Source organism: Salmo salar, chromosome 05 (genome assembly GCF_965601325.2).
Source record: "Salmo salar chromosome 05, fSalSal1, whole genome shotgun sequence".
Classification (NCBI taxonomy): Eukaryota; Metazoa; Chordata; class Actinopteri; order Salmoniformes; family Salmonidae; genus Salmo; species Salmo salar.
In genome coordinates, this window is record NC_138295.1 from 72,513,916 (window position 1) to 72,535,543 (window position 21,628).

The 21,628-nt window shown below is 44.5% G+C and overlaps 1 protein-coding gene across 1 annotated transcript; it reads right to left on the reverse strand.

The window, feature by feature from the left end:
• Window positions 1-1,096: 1,096 nt before the first annotated feature.
• LOC106605865 (glycogen synthase kinase-3 beta) lies at window positions 1,097-21,438 on the reverse strand. Its single transcript, XM_045718724.2, has 10 exons — window positions 21,022-21,438; window positions 15,491-15,678; window positions 11,832-11,915; window positions 11,581-11,691; window positions 7,217-7,347; window positions 6,739-6,943; window positions 5,624-5,719; window positions 5,278-5,464; window positions 3,951-4,028; window positions 1,097-3,708 (listed from the first exon to the last, which is right to left on the reverse strand). The coding sequence occupies exons 1-10, from the start codon at window positions 21,194-21,196 to the stop codon at window positions 3,644-3,646; spliced, it is 1,320 nt and encodes a 439-aa protein (XP_045574680.1). The 5' UTR covers window positions 21,197-21,438; the 3' UTR covers window positions 1,097-3,643.
• Between the last annotated feature and the right edge of the window lie 190 nt (window positions 21,439-21,628).

The window sequence follows — 21,628 nt, forward strand, 5'->3', positions numbered from 1 at the left end:
AGGGGGGATACATCATATGACAACACCATCAAATGTGCAGATTAAACTATTAAGAATATTATGATCTGCCTGCCTATTAATCTGCCTATGATGCCCACCTATTCATAAGCCAATGACACCTGGCCACCACCCTCCCTTTGGCTCTCCCATCTGTAATTTCATTAACTAAAAAGAGACATAACATTTCATCAAGCAAGGTATCATTTCACTGACATTTGTGTGGTTCCAATAACTATTTTAATTTCATCCTTCCAAGCCATTTGCACGTTCAGCCACCTGGCTCATGTATACACTGGAGTGGCCTTTCATTAGAGATTTTCCTCCATGATCCTAGCTGTGCCAATGTTCATGATATACTATGGTCTCATGCAATATTGCTTTGATCGGAGTAGTAAATGTCAGATACTACTACAGTTCAAGTTGTGGTCAATGGGGTTTAACTCTACATGACATTCGTTGAAGTGACTATTTGTTTCCATTTGATTAAAATGCTCTTTCTAGTGGACTTATTTGACCCTAGTGCTTTCCTCAGTAGTATCCTTTCAGATTAGTGGGCTTAAAGGAAGCTACTCACATTGGTGGGCCCCCCATGGTGACAGTCTCAAGCTCAGAACCATAAAGCATGGTGTCATGAGTGACAGGCAGATTGCATCTGGCATTGCCAGTGGGGATGAGAAGAGGGTGTTAGAAGGATCAGTCAGCTCCACCCCTCCTCCTGATGGATGGCTCATTGGCCTCCTCACAGATGAAATCAGCTGTGGAAACACTAAAAACCTAAGTGCCTTATGGCATTCTGGCCCCTGCTCTGCCGTCAGCTGCCTTATTACTACCATTCAGACTTCATTTGCATTAAACAAATGGCATTACTACTTATTGGTGTGTCATTTAACTTAAGGCCTGTGTAGTAGAAACATAGCCAAGTTTTAATGTTCCTCATTAAGTTAATCATAAATGAGATGTCTGTCTGCAACTAGCAGCCAAAACAGTCAAGTACGCTGGTCAATAAATGCAGATTGTTTTGGTGCCATTCACACCTGACACTACATAAATTGATGGTGTGATTGTACACTTCCATTCTTTATAACATGAGACCAGGGCAGTTTCATCACTTTATTCATGAGTTGATTTATACCAACAAACAAAAACAGTCTCTCTCGTTCCCCGCCCCCCCTCTCTCCGCCCCCCCTCTCTCACTTCAAAACCATTCTGTTCCCACCAGTGATGTAGTATGACCCTTGTGCAGGGCCATAAAGATCAGGATCACAACAAATTAAAACCAACTTGTGCCAGGAAAATAAAACACAAAAATAACATTGTTTTCCTAAAATGAAGAGTTAAGATTAAAAATGTTTTTATCCACGGTCTCCCAACTCACACTTTTGTAAGATTTATCAGTTCGTTCATCCATTCAATCACTCATTCATGTAATCACAGACAGAAGTAACAGGTTAAACCCATTACACATTGGACACGGGAGAAGGGACACGTCTTGGGACATATTACACCACCCTCCCCACCCATCCCCTCATTCAAACCCACCAATATACAGCAATATCACCAATAACCCCACATAGGATCAGCCATTTATACTGTTGGGACATCAGCTAGACTACCATAGACGCAGAGTCATGTGAGAATCCCTTCACATCAATGAAAAAAAAAATAATAATTGTTTCACCTACTGGCTAGGATGAGTACTTGCAAATACAGGACCTTTATTGGAAACCACTCCCAAGTTTGGATCAAAGTCCAGTAATCGTGGAAGTTGGAATATTGTGCATGACACGGGGCATAGATGACTTCTTACAAAATAAACCCTACAGCCGACGACAAACCCTCCCCACAGAAACAAAATAAACCCCCGCAAAAATACAATAAATAAAGTGATCATAATATTTATGTGGGAAAGGCAACGAGAGAGAAATGGAGGGAGAGAGAATAAAAACGAGAGAAACATTTTGTTCTGTTTTTTCCCCCCGAGCCAGGGACTGAAATGAAGTTGTATTTACAGACAGACTGAGGAGTAGGAGCCTGGTCGCTGCTACACCAGCTCCCCTCTGCTAGAGAAAATAAAATGAAATTACAAGAACAATATAATAACAAAAAAAACTAAATAAAAAGGTACTTGATATATTTACAGTGAGAGAAAGAGAGGGAAGGAGAGAGGAGATAGCGGGAGTGGCAGAGGAAGGAGGAGAGGAACAGAAGGCTCCAGAAGTGGTTGGGGCATTTACATTTCTTGAGGTGCAGGTATTTTAGATCAAACCATCGTTGTAGTGCGGTGATGAGTGGGGAGGGAGAACAGGTGTGGTTGCTCTAACGCATGGTGAACATACAAGTCTGTTGGTGGTCCAGATGAAAACAAGGTTTTACTGATGATAAATCACTGTGATGCTGTTAGAATCTAGACTTACAAAAACAAGAGTGCTACAGTGGGTTGATTTGGAGATGGAAGATGGTCAAACACACAAAAAAACACAAAACCTCATTCACACACAAGCACACTTACACTTAAGACCTCCCCTACATGCAGTGTAATTGTGCATCTAGACTGAATTGAGGAAAAATGAGAGAGCGGGAGGAGTGAAAGTGCCAAGTACTTTCAAAGCTGATGTGACAGAGCTTTGGTTCAAGTACGGCTATATGGCCATTGGTGTACAGGTGTGACTGGAGGAGCCCTACCCCTCCCTACACACAGGTTGCATATCTCCACTGCACAAGAGGTGCAGCGGGCCCCTACGGCTCCGCTCTACTCCCTTTTGGAGATGTGCAAAGCTTACTTCTCACCTACACACAAGTGTCTCCAGCTAAACTGACTGGGACAAGAGCTTATAGAAACTGAATATGTACATTCCATTCTTTAAAAAAAAAGGTCCCTCTTATTCAAATAAAAGACATTAAGACTTTCACCTCGATGTTTCTTCTTAGAAACAGTTTAATAAAACAGATAGCGGTTTCCGCCTTTGGATTATTTTTGAATCACCTGTGTGATAAAAGCTTCTAAAAAAATTACCTCATCGAATTTAAAATGCCAGTTCAATTTGCTGCTGTTTGGTATCCAATTTAATAAAACAAATAAAAACACAGTTCTTACATTTTCAGAACTAATTAACACTTTGGACTTGGTTTGGGAGTAATGTCTTGGTAGATGAACACCTACATTCCCCAGAGTTCTCCCATTGGCTGCAGGGACTGATCTGTCCTCTGACCACGTGACCGTTTGGTTTTTAACCTCAACGGAAGATTGTCTTAAACTGTCTGAACTGAAACAGGCCTCAGTTTCGACGCATCCCATTCACTGGCATACATCACTAAAACAAAATGCACTTTCAAATAAATAAAAGTTTTTTTTAAGGGATAAAATATGATTAGCAGAGACTATAATACAGAACTGCTTTCGTCAGATTCACCCATCTTCTACAACCCAACAGTCACTGGACTACTGCCACCAACAGATATTTTTTTACATCTATAATGGGAATATTCAAGGGATAATAGATTCTTTTTTAGTATTTTTGTTTGTATGTGTGTGTGTGTATATAGTTGTCTTTTGAAGTTTGGAGCTAAGGGGGGGTGGAAGAGTAGGAAGAGAGGGATGGGGTTGAGAGGAAAAGGGGAAAGACGGGGTGAATGGGGGGGGGGTTCAGGTGCTGTTGATGGATCCAGGTACTGAGCTGGGCTGGGCGGTACTGTCCGACACACTGCCATCTGGCGGAGAGAGAGACAGGACATCAGATACACACCACACTAAACACTTCAGTTCACCATCAGGTCATGGTTTTTAGTATGTTGGGTTTAACATCCAAACACAGCAATATTCATTTAAAAAGACTGTTTAAAGGTTGATTTGAAGCTATATCCCCTATCCTATCCTGTAAATATGTAGTCATCTAATAAGCATGTATTGAACATGTAATAAGCATGTGTCGGGTAGGCTGTGCTGTACATACCGTGTGAGGCAGGTGACGTCTGTGCGCGAGCGTGAGGAGGAATGAGTGTGGAGTTCAACTGGGGCTGGATAGACAGTTCTGAGAGAGAGAGAAAGAGGAGGTTCATTCTACACACACAGGATACTCAACATACACGCTTCAGACTTAATCTGGAAAACTGAGGGGATCACAGAAGCTTGGGGCAAAAGGGAGGAGGGCATGGCTACTGTCTGAGGGAGGGCCAAACAGAGGAGGGCATGGCTACTGACTGAGGGAGGGCCAAACAGAGGAGGGCATGGCTACTGACTGAGGGAGGGCCAAACAGAGGAGGGCATGGCTACTGACTGAGGGAGGGCCAAACAGAGGAGGGCATGGCTACTGTCTGAGGCAGGGCCAAACAGAGGAGGGCATGGCTACTGTCTGAGGGAGGGCCAAACAGAGGAGGGCATGGCTACTGACTGAGGGAGGGCCAAACAGAGGAGGGCATGGCTACTGACTGAGGGAGGGCCAAACAGAGGAGGGCATGGCTACTGTCTGAGGGAGGGCCAAACAGAGGAGGGCATGGCTACTGTCTGAGGGAGGGCCAAACAGAGGAGGGCATGGCTACTGACTGAGGGAGGGCCAAACAGAGGAGGGCATGGCTACTGACTGAGGGAGGGCCAAACAGAGGAGGGCATGAGGAGGGCATGGCTACTGACTGAGGGAGGGCCAAACAGAGGAGGGCATGGCTACTGACTGAGGGAGGGCCAAACAGAGGAGGGCATGGCTACTGACTGAGGGAGGGCCAAACAGAGGAGGGCATGGCGACTGACTGAGGGAGGGCCAAACAGAGGAGGGCATGGCGACTGACTGAGGGAGGGCCAAACAGAGGAGGGCATGGCTACTGACTGAGGGAGGGCCAAACAGAGGAGGGCATGGCTACTGACTGAGGGAGGGCCAAACAGAGGAGGGCATGGCTACTGTCTGAGGGAGGGCCAAACAGAGGAGGGCATGGCTACTGACTGAGGGAGGGCCAAACAGAGGAGGGCATGGCTACTGACTGAGGGAGGGCCAAACAGAGGAGGGCATGGCTACTGACTGAGGGAGGGCCAAACAGAGGAGGGCATGGCTACTGACTGAGGGAGGGCCAAACAGAGGAGGGCATGGCTACTGACTGAGGGAGGGCCAAACAGAGGAGGGCATGGCGACTGACTGAGGGAGGGCCAAACAGAGGAGGGCATGGCGACTGACTGAGGGAGGGCCAAACAGAGGAGGGCATGGCGACTGACTGAGGGAGGGCCAAACAGAGGAGGGCATGGCTACTGACTGAGGGAGGGCCAAACAGAGGGGGGGAGGGCAGTGGACTCACCGACGGGGCTGAAGTTGAAGAGGAGGGGCAGTTCTCGTCCGCTGGGCAGATGGGCAGTGGGCTGGCGCAGCTCTTCGAAGAAGGCGTGGGCGCAGGCCTCCAGGGGAGACAGCCTGGTGACAGGGGTGTACTCTAACAGACGGGAACACAGGGAGATGGCCTCTGGGGGGGTACGCGGCTTAAACACCTGACAGGGAGAAGAAAAAAAAGAAAAAAAAAAGGGCATCTTGTTTGACTCATTTAGGCTGTCGTATCTGTTCCACTTCAAAATGTTCTCTCCAATATGGATTCCAATGGAAGACAATGGTGTTAAGGCTATTTAAATAGAACTGAGGGCAGAGAGTACCTTTGTCCAGGGGTGTGCTTTGATCTGGGGGAATTTGAACTCTGTGTAGTTGGGGTTCATCTCTCGGATCTGCTCTCTCGTCGGAGTCCCCAAAACCTGGAAGAGTGAAAGATGCATGAAGTACCCTCCACAGAGCTGGGCTTTACGGAAGAGTGGCCAAAAAAAAAGCCATTGCTTAAAGAAAAAAATAAGCAAGCACGTTTGGTGTTCGCCAAAAGGCATGTGGGAGACTCCCCAAACATATGGAAGAAGGTACTCTGGTCAGATGAGACTAAAATTGAGCTTTTTGGCCATCAAGGAAAATGCTATGTCTGGCGCAAACCCAACACCTCTCATCACCCCGAGAACATCATCCCCACAGTGAAGCATGGTATAGTGGCAGCTTCATGCTGTGGGGATGTTTTTCCATCGGCAGGAACTGGGAAACTGGTCAAAATTGAAGGAATGATGGATGGCGCTAAACACAGGGAAATTCTTGAGGAAAACCTGTTTCAGTCTTCCAGATATTTGAGACTGGAACAGAGGTTCACCTTCCAGCAGAACAATGACCCTAAGCATACTGCTAACCAACATTCAGTGGTTTAAGGGGAAACATTTAAAATGTCTTGGAATGGCCTATTCAAAGCCCAGACCTCAATCCAATCAAGAATCTGTGGTATGGCTTAAAGATTGCTGTACACCAGCGGAACCCATCCAACTTGAAGGAGCTGGAGCAGTTTTGCCTTGAAGAATGGGTAAAAATCTGAATGGCTAGATGTGCCAAGCTTATAGAGACATACCCCAAGAGACTTGCAGCTGTAATTGCTGCAAAAGATGGCTCTACAAAGTATTGACTTTGGGGGGGTGAATAGTTATGCACCCTCAAGTTCAGTTTTTTTTGGTATTATTTCTTGTTTGTTTCACAAAAAATATTTTTCATCTTTAAAGTGGTAGGCATGTTGTGTAAATCAAATGATACAAACCCCCCAAAAGTCAATTTTAATTCCAGGTTGTAAGGCAACAAAATAGGAAAAATGCCAAGGGGGTGAATACTTTCGCAAGCCACTGTAGACCTACACTCCTTTCCATCTCCCACCCCTACAGTTTGGTGTCCTCTCAGCTCCCCTCTTCTCTACCTTGATGATCTCTACCAGTTGGTCCACTCCGCTGTCCCCGGGGAAGATGGGCTGTCCCAGCAGCAGTTCGGCCAGCACGCAGCCCGCTGACCAGATGTCAATGTTGGACGTGTAGTCCGTGGCGCCAAAGATGAGCTCGGGGGCGCGGTAGTACCGCGAGCAGATATACGACACGTTGGGCTCCCCGCGAACAAGCTGCTTAGCACTGGTGACAAGAGGGGGAGAGAGGTGGTCATTCAGAGAAAAAGACATTGAAACAGAGATCGATTTAGACAGACTGAGCAGTAAGGTGGTATTTACACAGGCAGTCCAATACTGAATATTTTTCTGACCAATCAGATCTGACAAATATCTGAAATGACCAATTAGTGGAAAAAAAAGATCAGAAGAATTGGGCTGCCTGTGTAAACGAAGCCTAAGAAACACAGAGACATCCAGAGATGGCCAGAGGTGCTCACTGACAGACAGGCAGACTAACCTGCCGAAGTCACAGAGTTTGAGGATGGCCGTCTCGGGGTCCACCAGCAGGTTCTGGGGTTTGATGTCTCTGTGACACACACCCTGGGAATGGATATAGGCCAGACTGCGGAACAGCTGGTACATGTACACCTGGAGGGAGAACACAAGACACATGATGTTAACATATACACACTTAAGGTGTGGAAAGTATGTTTAAAAAAAACTATATAAGAAATAAGCACACACACACACAGTTAGCAGCACAGCAGACAGTAACAGCACTGATCATCATAAACCCCTCCTACTACTACAGTCATGCCAAGTGTCCAGACAGCTACTGTTGGTCACCAACTCCACTGCACTCAGAACAGCCAAACATTCTGGATGTATGCAACTTACTCAAACACATTGCAACAACTAATGGGTTCTCTGCTCTAGACATGCCAGTACAATGCTCCCATTGCAAAGCTTAGAGCTAGCATAGCAGAAAATGTCTATGTGTGTAAGGGTTTCTTGGCTGTCTGAGTGTGCGTGTGTTGGGGTCTCTCTGTTGGGTCGTTAGCTGTGTTATTGGGCACACAGGGTGCAGGGGGTAGACAGACGGGTGTTGAGAGGGGGATGCGGTTGCCCGGCTGTGGCAGAGGGGCAGATTTAGAGGGAAACGAGCTTAATTGCACACCACAGAAAGAGCATTTTGGGGGGGACAGAGAAGTGATGGAGAAATTTTTTTTTTTTTTAAACCTTTAAACATGCAATATTTACTGTTAAAATCTAATAGTTTGTTGATATTGTTGTCAAATCAAATTGTATTGGTCAGATACACATGGTTAGCAGATGTTAATGCGAGTGTAGCGAAATGCTTGTGCTTCTAGTTCCGACCGTGCAGTAATATCTAACAAGTAATGTAACAATTTCACAACAATTACCTTATACACACAAGTGTAAAGGAATGAATAAGAATATGTACATATAAATATATGGATGAGAGATGGCCGAACAGCATAGGCAAGATGCAGTAGATGGTATAGTGTACAGCATATACATATGAGTAATGTAGGGTATGTAAACATTATATAAAGTGGCATTGTTTAAAGTGACTAGTGATACATTTATTATATCCAATTTTGTATTATTAAGTGGCTAGAGATTTGAGTCAGTATGTTGGCAGCAGCCACTCAATGTTAGTGATGGCTGTTTAACAGTCTGATGGCCTTGAGAAGCTGTTTTTCAGTCTCTCGGTCCCAGCTTTGATGCACCTGTACTGACCTCGCCTTCTGGATGATAGCGGGGTGAACAGGCAGTGGCTCGGGTGGTTGTTGTCCTTGATGATCTTTTTGGCCTTCCTGTGACATCGGGTGGTGTAGGTGTCCTGGAGGGCAGGTAGTTTGCCCCCGGTGATGCGTTGTGCAGACCTCACTACCCTCAGGAGAGCCTTACGGTTATGGGCGGAGCAGCTGCCGTACCAGGCAGTGATACAGCCCGACAGGATGCTCTTGATTGTGCATCTTTAAAGGTTTGTGAGTGTTTTAGGTGACAAGCCAAATTTCTTCAGCCTCCTGAGGTTGAAGAGGCGCTGTCGCACCTTCACCACGCTGTGTGTGTGGCTGGACCATTTCAGTTTGTCTGTTGACATTTGTTTTGTTGACATTGAGTGTGAGTTTTTTTTTCTCCTGACACCACACTCCGAGGGCCCTCACCTCCTCCCTGTAGGCCGTCTCGTCGTTGTTGGTAATCAAGCCTACCACTGTAGTGTCGTCTGCAAACTTGATGATTGAGTTGGAGCCGTGCATGGCCACGCAGTCGTGGGTGAACAGGGAGTACAGGACAGGGCTGAGAACGCACCCTTGTGGGGCCCCAGTGTTGAGGATCAGCGGGGTGGAGATGTTGTTACCTACCCTCACCACCTGGGGGCGTCCCGTCAGAAAGTCCAGGACCCAGTAGCACAGGGCGGGGTCAAGACCCAGGGTCTCGAGCTTAATGACGAGTTGAGGGTACTATGGTGTTAAATGGTGAGCTGTAGTCGATGAACAGCATTCTTACATAGGTATTCCTCTTGTCCAGATGGGTTAGGGCAGTGTGCAGTGTGATTGCAATTACGTCGTCTGTGGACCTATTGGGGCGGTAAGCAAATTGGAGTGGGTCTAGGGTGTCAGGTAGAGTGGAGGTGATATGATCCTTGACTAGTCTCTCAAAGCACTTCATGATGACGGAAGTGAGTGCTACGGGGGCGATAGTCGTTTAGCTCAGTTACCTTACGCCTTCTCACATCTGTTTACTGTTTATTTAACTTGCTTTGGCAATGTAAATATGTTTCCCCATGCCAATAAAGACCCTTTGAATTTAATTGGAGAGAGAAAGGGGCTGAAGAGTAGTGAGGGAAGAAGGGAACAAGGAGAGAGGGAGTGTAAGGGAAGGAAGAGATGTGGATAAAGAGAGTAGGGAGGGAAGAGAGGAGCACAAGGAGAGGTGGAGAGGAGAGTGTGGAGATGCTGAGTGAGGGTAATGTGTGTGTATGATCAGTATGCATCTCCACACCACAGGAGAGAGCAGCAGGGTGGGCTGAGGCAAATGGGCCATGAGACACAGATAGTCCTCTCTGCTGCAACGGGGCATAGTACACACACACACACAGCTAACAGACAACGTAAGTGCCCTTCTAAACAGACAACCAAGCATACTGCAAACAGAGAAAGTTGGTTTCTCTCTCTCAAATTTGTCCAATTCTAAAACACTGAAGTTGGCATTGTCCCCAAAAAATCTGATGTAGGAAAAGAGGGGATCTGATGTAGGAAAATAAGAGAATGGAGGAGTTGGAAAAGAGAGGTGACAGACAAAGACTACCAGAGGTCAGTGAAGAGTCAGAGCAGAGAGAACATAACATCAATGTGTTTTCTTCTCATCAGATCCTTGGGGGAAGAGTCCTCTATTCAAATACAGTACCATTTAGGGTTGGGCGGTACCCAGATTCTACATCATCATACCGCCCTTCTCTCATGACGGGATTTACAGTATTACCTGTTTAGTACACAAGGGGGAGCCACAAAACACAAAAAAAGCCTGTTGGGTATCTATTACCAGAAGGCTAACAAAATTAGTACAAGTAATGGCAAATTTCCATGGAGGCTGCTACCTAAATATGCTAACGAGCGCAAATGAAAATAAAGTAATTGCAAAGACCGGCAATCCAGCTCATACAGTTATACATTAGGTAGGCGCTACCGAACGTCATTTTTTGTGAATTTGGACATTTACAAGCGAATGTGAACGAAATACAAATGTACAAACAAAGTTGACGCATGCTTATCTGAAGGAAGAACAGTACTGGCTCCGAGCAGCATGTGAACACGTTGTGCAGTCGCTAGGGCAACGGGCCTGTCTGCTCTACTTGGAGAAGATGATAGAATGTTAAACTCAGGTGTCGCGTTCATGAAGAATTCTGCATTCAGGAAAAAAAGTATCTTGCTGTGTTTTGTAAACTAATTCTATGTAATTTCTGCTCGGCATCAGACAAACATTGTGCTTCAGTTGTATTTGTCCACTGGGATGAGAATTCACTAAGGGCATTCTATCAGCAGACAGCACTCTGATGTGTAGATACTTTTCCTCAGTGTAACCAGCCTACTTCTCTCTGGTAAAATGCAAGATTAACTTGAAGCAAAACATTAGGAAATGTAGCCAGCTACATTGTTTCTATGGTAAACATTAGAAATATGACAGCCATGCATTGGTTTTGTAAGAAATACCTTGCTTTTTCATTGTAAGCTCATTTACAATGCTAGCCAAATAGCTTTGCACTTCTGTGGCATCTGATGAAAATGAAGCAAATTTCTGCTGAACTAATGTATTTTCTGGGAAGGTAAACTATAGGTGCATGTCCCTGATCACTCTATTGAGGAAAAAAAACAAAACACGACTATCAATAAACAGCTGGACTCGCTTTCTCCCGTTGTGCTATTTACAAAAAGACACGTAACTGGCTTCCTGGGGAACTACGGTAAGCTTCATAATGTAAAATAATGTGACAGGTGAAATGAAGAACGCAATCTGCTTCATCTTCTAATGTATCGCACAAGTTGACTGTAGGTATTTACTTACAAAGTAGCTAAAATATGAATATTTATTGAAAAACGTCCATTTCCAAATACCCCGGTATACCGCCCAAGCCTAGTAACATTTCATTTAAATAGAGAACTCTGCCTCTAGCAGCATGGAGCTTAAAGAGGAACGATGGAGGGGTGAGGGCAACAGAGAGATGAGAATACAGACAGACTGAGTGAGAAAAAGCGAGAGCAAAAAAAAAAACAATGACAGAGAGAACGAGGATAAAAGGGAGGGAAAGCAATAAGAAAAACAGGGGAAGAGAAGTAGTAGTGAGTGCATTACCTTGACGTATATAATGGGGATGGTGGTCTTGGCCTTGTTGAAGTGCCGGGCCACCCTGTACACCGTCTCTGGGACAAAGTCCAGCACTAGGTTCAGATACACCTCGTCTTTCTGTAAGGGGAAAACAATAGGAGAGAAGAGCAATGTTGTTGAATATATTTTTTCCACAAGTCTGGATTTTTATTTTTGCTGCAGAAATGTGAAAATGTCAAATGTTGTTCCCAATACCTGGTAGTCAGACTTGTACATACCTTCTCCCCACTGGAGTAGAAAAAGTAACGTAGCCTGACAATGTTGCAGTGGTCCAATTTCCTCATGATCTGTAGTTCTCGGTTCTGGAGTATAGAAATAGGAAGGGGGTGTAATTTAGGTATTAACAATTCATCAATTGAACAGTAGTAACATTGCATTATGGGGAGAGAACATACAGAAATACACCTGATAGTGTGTGAGTGATGAGGGGCAATGGTGTGTTTCTGTAGACTGCCAGTGGAAGTGAGTTGCACTGTGTGTGTGTGTGTGTGTGTGTGTGTGTAGACCAGTGTTTCAGTTGAGTCATGTGCTTGAGTCACAAGTCTAAGGCTAAGTTGAGTTCGAGTCACCAATGGTGAAGTCCGTGCTCGAGTCCTGATCCAAGTGCTCAAGTCTGAGTCACTGGGTTGGAATTTAACAAAAAATAAATAAATAACATTAATGATTTTGGTTTATGTGCACACAAAAAAAAAAATTGTAAGAAAAAGTTATGAGTCAGGGGTTCTTTAGACATAGTTGGTATTTTGGTTACTAATGTTTTTTGCTCGTTTTATTCCGGCTTGCTAGCTCGATGCTCGTATGTTGCTAGAGTGGCGCCTCTTGATTTGGCTCGGATTTGGTAGAAGAAATCTGCCCAGCAACAAATAGTGGCGGTCTGGTGGGAAGATTTTCATGTGAGCATTGAAGTAACGCAAAGATTTTCCTCCAGTTGCAGAAAGGTCATAATTGCCTACAATATGCAATAGCCCACGAAACAAATAAGTCCTTCATACACAGGCCCACACAGTTTATTTTAATAGAATGTTCAATGATGTTTTGAAGGGATGAATGGTCTCTGGACGGAATTGGATATTGCTCCCTTAAGATTATTATTTCCAATCATTGTAACAGGCTCTTGGCTTTTGGTAAATTGCCCACCGATTTTTTTTTATTCCAGAGTGAAACCCAGAGGAAGACTAGGGAAAGTTGGGAGGGTAGAGCGAGACGACAAATTCAAAGACAGCCTACTTTTTAATACTCAAGGGGAGAGAGAGCCAATAGCTAGACTTGTTTTCCTTTTATTCAATACTATTGTTTTCAATTTCATAAAGCAGTTTGTGTTTCTTAACCAGGCAAAGCTAAATAGTAGGCTGGTGACTGGTGGTTACAAGGAAGTGAGTCACTTACAATGTGCAGCCTACATACATACCCCTTGATTTATTGTGTTACAGCCTGAATTCAAAATGGATTAACTATTTTCTCTCACCCATCTACACACAATACCCTATAATGACAAAATGAAAACATGTATAAAAATATTTTTGGCACATTTATTGACAATGAAATAGCAAATTTACATAAGTAACCACACTCGAGTCAATACTTTGTATAAGCACTTTTGGCAACGATTACAGCTGTGAGTCTTTCTGGGTAAGTCACTAAGAGCTTTCCACACCTGGATTGTGCAACATTTGGCCCTTATTCTTTAAAAAAAAATTATTCAAGCTCTGTCAAATTTGGTTGTTGATCATTGTTAGACAACCATTTTCAGGTCTTGCCATAGATTTAAGTAGATTTAAAGTCAAAACTGTAACTCGGTCGCTCAGGAACATTCACTGTCTTCTTGGTAAGCAACTCCAGTGTAGATTTGGCCTTGTGTTTTAGGTTATTGTCCTGCTAAAAGGTGAATTCATCTCCCAGTGTCTGGTGGAAAGCAATCTGAAGTGGGTTGAGTCACTGACGTGGTCTTCCTGTCTGGGTTGGCACCCCCCCCCCCCCCCCCCTGGGTTGTGCCATGGCGGAGATCGTTGTGGGCTATACTCGGCCTTGTCTTAGGACGGTAAGTTGGTGGTTGGAGACATCCCTCTAGTGGTGTGGGGGCTGTGCTTTGGCAAAGTGGGTGGGGTTATATCCTGCCTGTTTGGCCCTGTCCGGGGGTATCATCGGATGGGGCCACAGTGTCTTCTGATCCCTCCTGTCTCAGCCTCCAGTATTTATGCTGCAGTAGTTTATGTGTCGGGGGGCTAGGGTCAGTCTGTTACATCTGGAGTATTTCTCTTGTCTTATCCGGTGTCCTGTGTGTATTTAAATATGCTCTCTCTAATTCTCTCTTTCTCTCTTTCTGTCTTTCTCTCGGAGGACCTGAGCCCTAGGACCATGCCTCAGGACTACCTGGTATGATGACTCCTTGCTGTCCCCAGTCCACCTGGCTGTGCTGCTGCTCCAGTTTCAACTGTTCTGCCTGCGGCTATGGAACCCTGACCTGTTCACCGGACGTGCTTGTTGCACCCTCGACAACTACTATGATTATTATTATTTGACCATGCTGGTCATTTATGAACATTTTGACCATGTTCTGTTATAATATCCACCCTGCACAGCCAGAAGAGGACTGGCCACCCCTCATAGCCTGGTTCCTCTCTAGGTTTCTTCCTAGGTTTTTGGCCTTTCTAGGGAGTTTTTCCTAGGGAGTTTTTCCTAGCCACCGTGCTTCTTTCACATGCTTTGCTTGCTGTTTGGGGTTTTAGGCTGGGTTTCTGTACAGCACTTTGAGAATATCAGCTGATGTACGAAGGGCTATATAAAAATAAATTTGATTTGATTTGAAATTTGATTTGAAGCAAGTTTCTCTGATTGAATGGAGTTAAGCACCAGACAAGTCTATTTTATCCTGAACCCCCCCCCTTAACAATTGCAAGCATACGCATAACATGATGCAGCTACCACTATGCTTGAAAATATGGAGTGGTACTCAGTAATGTGTTGTACTGTATTCAGGACAAAAAGCTAATTGCTTCGTCACAGGCTTCTTTCTTCTCACTCTCAATTAGGTTAATATTGTTGATCCACCCTCAGTTTTATCCTATCACAACCAACTCCGCAACTGTTATAAAGTCACCATTGGCCTCATGGTGAAATCCCTGAGTGGTTTCCTTCCTCTACGGCAACTGAGTCAAGAAGGACGCCTGTATATTTGTAGTGACTGGGTTTTAGCATTAGTTTAGTTTATTAATTCAACCATTTAAAAAAACAAGCATACATTTAAAAAAAAGTGTATCGATACACCATCTAAAGCGTAAGTAATAACTTCAAATCTCAAAGGGATATTCGATGTCCGCTTTATAGATTTTTTTTAACCCATCTACCAATAGGTGCCCTTCTTTCCGAGGCATTGGAAAACCTCCCTGATCTTTGTGGTTGAATCTGTGTTTGATACTCACTGCTCGACTGAGTGACCTTACAGATAATTGTAAGTGTGGGGTACAAAGATGAGGTAGTCATTCAAAAATCATGTTAAACACTATTATTGCACACAAAGTGAGTCCATGCAACTTGTGACCTGTTAAGCACATTTTTACATCAGAACCGCAGCGCACCAGCCCGATGTAGGCCTCAGCGCACCAGTGTGGCGCGTCATTCCCAGTGCTAGCTAGAGAACAGAACCCTCACTTCTCTGCACACCCAGTGCTGCTAATGTTCTGCTTATCATAGTAGCCTATCCAGTCCAAATACACGGGAAGGTGAGTCCCAGTCATTAATGGTCGAGTCACAAGTATACATTTATTTTATTTTTTTTTTTAAATCAGGACTTGAGTCTGAGTCCAGGACTCGAGTACTACAACACTGGCGTAGAGTGCCAGTGGAAGTGGGTTGTGCTGTGTGTCTGTAGACTCTGTACCTTAAACCTCTTGTCCTGCAGAACCTTCTTGATGGCCACCATCTCCTGGCTGTCAATGAGGCGGGCCTGGTACACCACCCCGAAGGAACCATTCCCGATCACCTTGATGTCTGTGTAGGACACCTCCTGTGGGCGGTCTGGACCCTGGCCTGGTGTGGCCACCACAGTCGTCACCTTGCCACTGTCTCCTGAGGGAGAGGTACAGAGGTCAAAACACATTAAGGTACATGACCATTTGGGAGGGGGGCTAAAGGTCCCCAAGTATTTTAGATGTTATCCAGATGCAGAGGGACACACACTGAGAGGACCATGACTCTGGTTTAGAGGCAGGAAACGTAGTGACGGTCACCTCATCCTTTCCCCCAATCCCCTGAGGGGAAACACTAAACAACAAATGTTCATCACTCCCCCTCGCTCTCCCTCCGTCTCTAAATGTCCGTAACCTCGGGAGAGTCTCCCCACAGACACATACTACTAGCTGGTAATGAGCTGTAGTAGCTACACTGAACCACCTCCACCCTGTCTCACCGGGGGGAGGCTGCACGCCTGGCTGGCACAGCTCTGAACTCCGCTAACCTCTTCACCCCCTCACTACACTGCCAGTACGGTTTAAATACCAGGACCCTGACAATACTGAGAAATGCATTCTTGCGTTCCTCTGTTTCTTGAGGTAACGGGCGATTTAACATGGTGGGTTGGGTGAAAGTGAGGGCTCTCCAACACAGTAATTATAGATATGACATTCTGTCAAAGCTGTCTCCAAGCAACGGAGGGTGCATTTTTAAAGTGTTTGAACGGGACCATTGTCTGTTAGGGCCGGGACAATAGTAGTATTGCGATACTCAGTATCTTGGCAAGGAAACAAAACGCGGTTTAACTTCTTCAGGAAAAAATATCTAATGTTGGAAACTAACATGTTGTCATCCATTTTCTAAGCCATAGGGCACAATATTTTACATATAGCAAGTTTTCAAAAGACCAAATAGTGGTCTGCTTCATGTTTTCATTGATGACATGGAACAAAATATCATAATACTGGTATCATCACAGCCCTACTGTCTGATCTGCGACCTTGTGGAAAGGAAGATTCTCAGTTCATACAGTGAGTGACAGTTACATTTTTACATTTACATTTTAGTCATTTAGCAGACGCTCTTACCCAGAGCGACTTACAGCAGTGAATGCATACATTTGATTTCATGCATTTATAAAAAAATAAAAATAAAATAAAAAAATACCATTTGTACTGGCCCCCCGTGGGAATCGAACCCACAACCCTGGCATTGCACACACCATGCTGGAGTTGCAAAAACCATGCTCTACCAACTGAGCCACAGGGAAGTTCTACTTCGGGTCAGACGTGCAGCTCAGTGTGGTGTGTGTGTGAACGGTTGAGGGTGAACTGACTGACACACCAGTAGCACAGATTGTGAAGGGAGGAGGAACACTACAGTAGAGGTAGGGCCTGGAGCCAACCAGCTTGTCAGAGCCTGTGATAACATTGAATGGACAGTACAGTAGCACGCCCAGTGAGTGTGTGCACCGGTTCCTCCATTCACCTGCCTCAACATGACCATGCTTTCTCTAATAACTATCTCCCAGTTCTACTCTAAAGTCTGACAAGGCCTCTAGAACAAAGCTATATAACTGGTTGACTAGCTTAAGATTTTGTTGAGAAGACAAATTTGGATCTTCCTCTGCTGAAGATAGAAATGTATTTAATTTGAATCCTCTAATTGTAAAGCCGGACTATGTGAGTCTCAGGAATCAGACTGGAAGGGAGGGTGAACGGCGGGAGGTTTTGTTCAGCACTGCTAAAAGCATTAGGTGGGCGCCGTTGATTGATGGATTTAAAGTCAACTCCTATGATGTAGACTAGACACCTCTGGATGCCTCTGGACGGCATGTTGTAATAAACCCACTGGAGATGCCACACATAGCTTTTCACATACTAGTATATGAAGGGTCATCATAGCTAGTGGTAGAATTCACACTGGGTAGGCATTAGATTCATTGATTAATCCAAACCAGAACTTTGCATGAGTCTTTAAACTATTCTTCCTTCTGACGTCTCATACGACCAGAGAACGTCATCTGATCTGTAATCATGTGGCTCACAGCGTTTGCGTCTGTGTCGTCCTCTTCTTAAGAAGTGGAGTCAGAGGGGAGTGTTAAATATGAAACAGCAGTGGCATGATAGTCACTTTAATGATGAATGCAAAGATGAGCAGTCAGACAGATCAGCTGTCAAGGAAGTGCTTTGGTTCCTAAAGAGGAAGTTAACACACAGGTCTGATGAGTAGGATTGAATGAAAGAGTAAGAGGGAGAGAAGTGATTTCCAGAACGCTCAGACTTTAGTCTCAAGTAACTCATCGCTTATTTCTAAATATAAAGCGAGTGAACACAGTCACTAAAAGGATTAGCGATTACACAGCCATGCATTACAACCAAACATGTATTTATGCCAGAGCTGTAGTATCCTACAGAGTTTTGACAGAGAGAGGTAGAGAATATTAACCAGATTAGTGGCACTGCCACTTACTCTCTATTACAGTGTTCTTCAACTCCAGCCCTGGTGGCCCACAACTGCAGTTTTGTTCCAGACCTGGGCCAGTCTCCCAAAAGCATTTTAAGGCTAAGTTAATCTTAGAAGCATAGGATCCTACGGTTCTAACAATGAACTTAGCCTTAAGATGCTTTTGGGAAACCGGGCCCAGTACTAATATAGACACAACTAATTCACTGACCATCAAGCCCTTTATTAGTTGAATCAGGTGTAGGTGTGTTAGTGCTGGAACAAATATGTGCAGTCATGTGGGTCCCCAGGATAGGAGCTGAGAACAATAGAGCAGTAGGAAGCTGAAAAACATCAGTAACGCTAAGTGCAGCCCCAGGATACTAAGATAAGTCATAGGCAATAATTGCCAATAGGATTGTCTGACACCTTTTTGTCAGACATTTACAACCCTTGATCTTGGCTTTGCACTTCACTTAGACAAGTCAGTGTTACTTCCAGAAACCTAACAGTTGCGCAGCACCTTTGTTAGGGTTTCTGGTAGGTCCAGACACCTCCAGACCAGAAACAATGCTTATCAGTGGGCACAACCTTCTAGGAATACAGTAGTGTGGTCAGGAGAGACCAAAATCAGACCCCATTCAAAACCGAGGATTACTGTTAGAACGCCTGAACAGAGACTGGGCCACGGATGACCTGCTGATTAGGCTCTAGGCTAGGTGTTCATGTATACCCTGCTGGACTGAGAAGACATTTGACCAGCACCGTCTATGTGCTCGTCATTTATCTGACGCTCACCTGTTTCCAGTCTTCATCTCCCACCTCTAGCTTATCTTTCCAATGATTCACTCTGCCCCCCCCACCCTCAATCTCTCCAGTCAAATCCCTTCACACTGAAGCTTCAACATCAGCCCATAGGGTTCCATTGGTGAGCTGAGCACATTCACAGTGCAGTCTGAAGTGCCATGGTTGACCCAGGCCGGGTCTTCCACATGGCAGGGCTATCAGAATAGCAGTCTGTGATCAGATTGGAAACTGGAAGGCAACATTTATGGTTTTCAACTGAAGAAATGTCAGTGGCAAATACATCTGAATTGATAAAAGTGTTCAGTTTAATAAGGACCCACTCAAGTCTTAGCAAAATATGGATAATCTTTCAACCACCTCCTGACATATGGCAGAGTAGACTAGCTACTGTCTGTTTGATATGGACATTGTGGTGCCACGTTTCTTTAACGGAAAGAAATGGAACGACACAGGGCGGGACCTCTCTCGCTTCGTTGCAAAATGCAACAGTTTGGACTAATGATTACATCCCAGAAAGTGCACTTGCGGAGCATAGTGGTTACAAACGGTAAAAGTATACAAATATAACGATCATATATTTCAACTTCTAATAGAAAATGCACACCAAAGAGAGCGATTCATAGTGCTTGTCTAGACAATTGTAATGCTCCCCAATGAATGGAGTGAAGAAATTATGACTGGTCTAAAATGTAATTTGCATTTAAATATTTTATTTAACGAGTCATTAAGGAGTTGAAAATGTAGAGCAGTGCTTCCCAACCTTTTTCGGTTACTGTACCATCAACTGAATAGTATCCTTGGTTGGTAACCACTGATGTAGAGAAACCCAGGGGCTCAAACCCAGGGGCTCAAACCCAGGGGCTCAACAACAGCATAAATACATCTCAAGCAACATTTTGGAAAAGTCAGCAATGCAGATCTTACCACTCAGAATCACACACACAAAGGTAGAGAGAAGAGCAGACCAAGTTGATGGGTAATCTTTCAACCACCTCCTGACATATGGCAGAGTAAACTAGCTACTGTCTGCTTGACATGGACATTGTGGTGCAATGTTCCAGATTTGGTTTTCCCTAAGTCTGACCATGTCAACACCTCCTCCCTCTGTCCCTGTAGATGTTCTGCCAACACCGCATATCCAAACTACCATTGGGCATACAGTCAATTCCTGTCATTGCACTGGATGTGAAAAATTGGTGAGAATGAGACCCTTTGGAAGAATCCTCAATGTGCGGAAGTCTCAATGGAAAGCAATAGGACTTTCCTAACTATGAAGATTATTTGATCTATCAATATATGGACGTGTCAAATTAGGCAAATATGAGGAAAAGCAATCAGATCTTGAACAATAACGAGATGAGACCAACACATATTGTATTTGGAAATACGTGGTTATGATAGTATTATTCCAATAACAAGATAGATACCAAACGGTTCCTTACCACCCAATCTAAAACGGTTGACCAAAAAACTGCAAAACAAAACTGGACTTGTAACGTTATAAAAATGACATTGACAGACCTTTGACACAACTCCAGCTGGCTAATTCTTTTCCTGCCTTGGACAAGCTAGCACGTAAATTGTTATTGAACAAGTTAGCTAGATTTAAAGCTAATTGGTCAGGGTCACATTAAGCCATGTCGTATAAATCCCCAATATTTTACGTTATGTGAACTGAATTAACGCTAACTTCGTCTCCCTAAATAGCATATATAGCTGTTAGTTAGGTTACCTGTCTAACGTTAGCTAGCTAACGAAGCAACCAGCTACATAACTTTCAATGCTAATAGCTAAGATTACAGGCTAACTAGCTAAATGAGGACGACGGTCAACCTCGTTTGATTTCACCTAGGTAGGTAACGTTACCGCTGATGCCCGTTTTCCAATCTGGCTTCCAACGACAAATATCACATTAATCTGGTTCCATTCTATTTTCATCAATTTCTTCCCAGTTTCTAACATCGTATAGACGTTTCACCTCAAATGCTATGCTAGTTAACGTTAGCCAGATATGCCACAATCAAAGCCCGGCTTGATCCCACTGTCCCTTCTACAAAAACATACATAGCCTAGCCAGCTAGCTAGGTTTGCTTTGAGAAATTATAACATCGACAGTTTTATCAATTTGTTTAGTTAGATACTTCATTTAAATTACCAGTACACACATATCCCGATCCCTTCGTTTTGTGTTCAATTAGCTATACTCACGGGCTAGTTTCAAATTTCCGAAGCCAGTCGAGCTGCTCCCTGTGGCCTGTGAAGCCCCAGATTTTCCTGCAGAAATCCCTCCGGTAACAGACGATCCGGCGGCGGCTGAAGCGGCTCCGGGAGCCCCTGGAGGCTCAGCAAACGAGCTGGTCCTGGGCCGCCCGCTGCCGCTCATATCTATGTGCGCTAAAGCCGGGGCAGGGGAAAAGTTTGTTTCGATTTAGAGCCAAGCAGGCACAGAGTTGACCTATCTTTTCTAAAGAAGTCGTTACAAATTTAACTGCATTGGTAGCATATCGTTTTAGCTAGCTTGTACGTCTCCCCCTTTCTTCTTCGCTTGGCACAGTAGTTGGACTTGACGCACAGCAACGCGCTGGCTGATAGCACTGCTTCATGGGTAACGAAGTTTTGAGGGCAGATCCAACTGGGGTGTATTCATTACGCCAATTCTGTTGCAAAACTTTTCTTTTAACGTAAACAAACGGAACGACACAGGGCGGGGCCTACCTGAATTTGGCCAATAGAAACTCTCGCTTCGTTGCAAAATGCAACAGTTTGCAACTGTTTGGACTAATGATTACATCCCAAAGTGCGCTTGTGGAGCTTA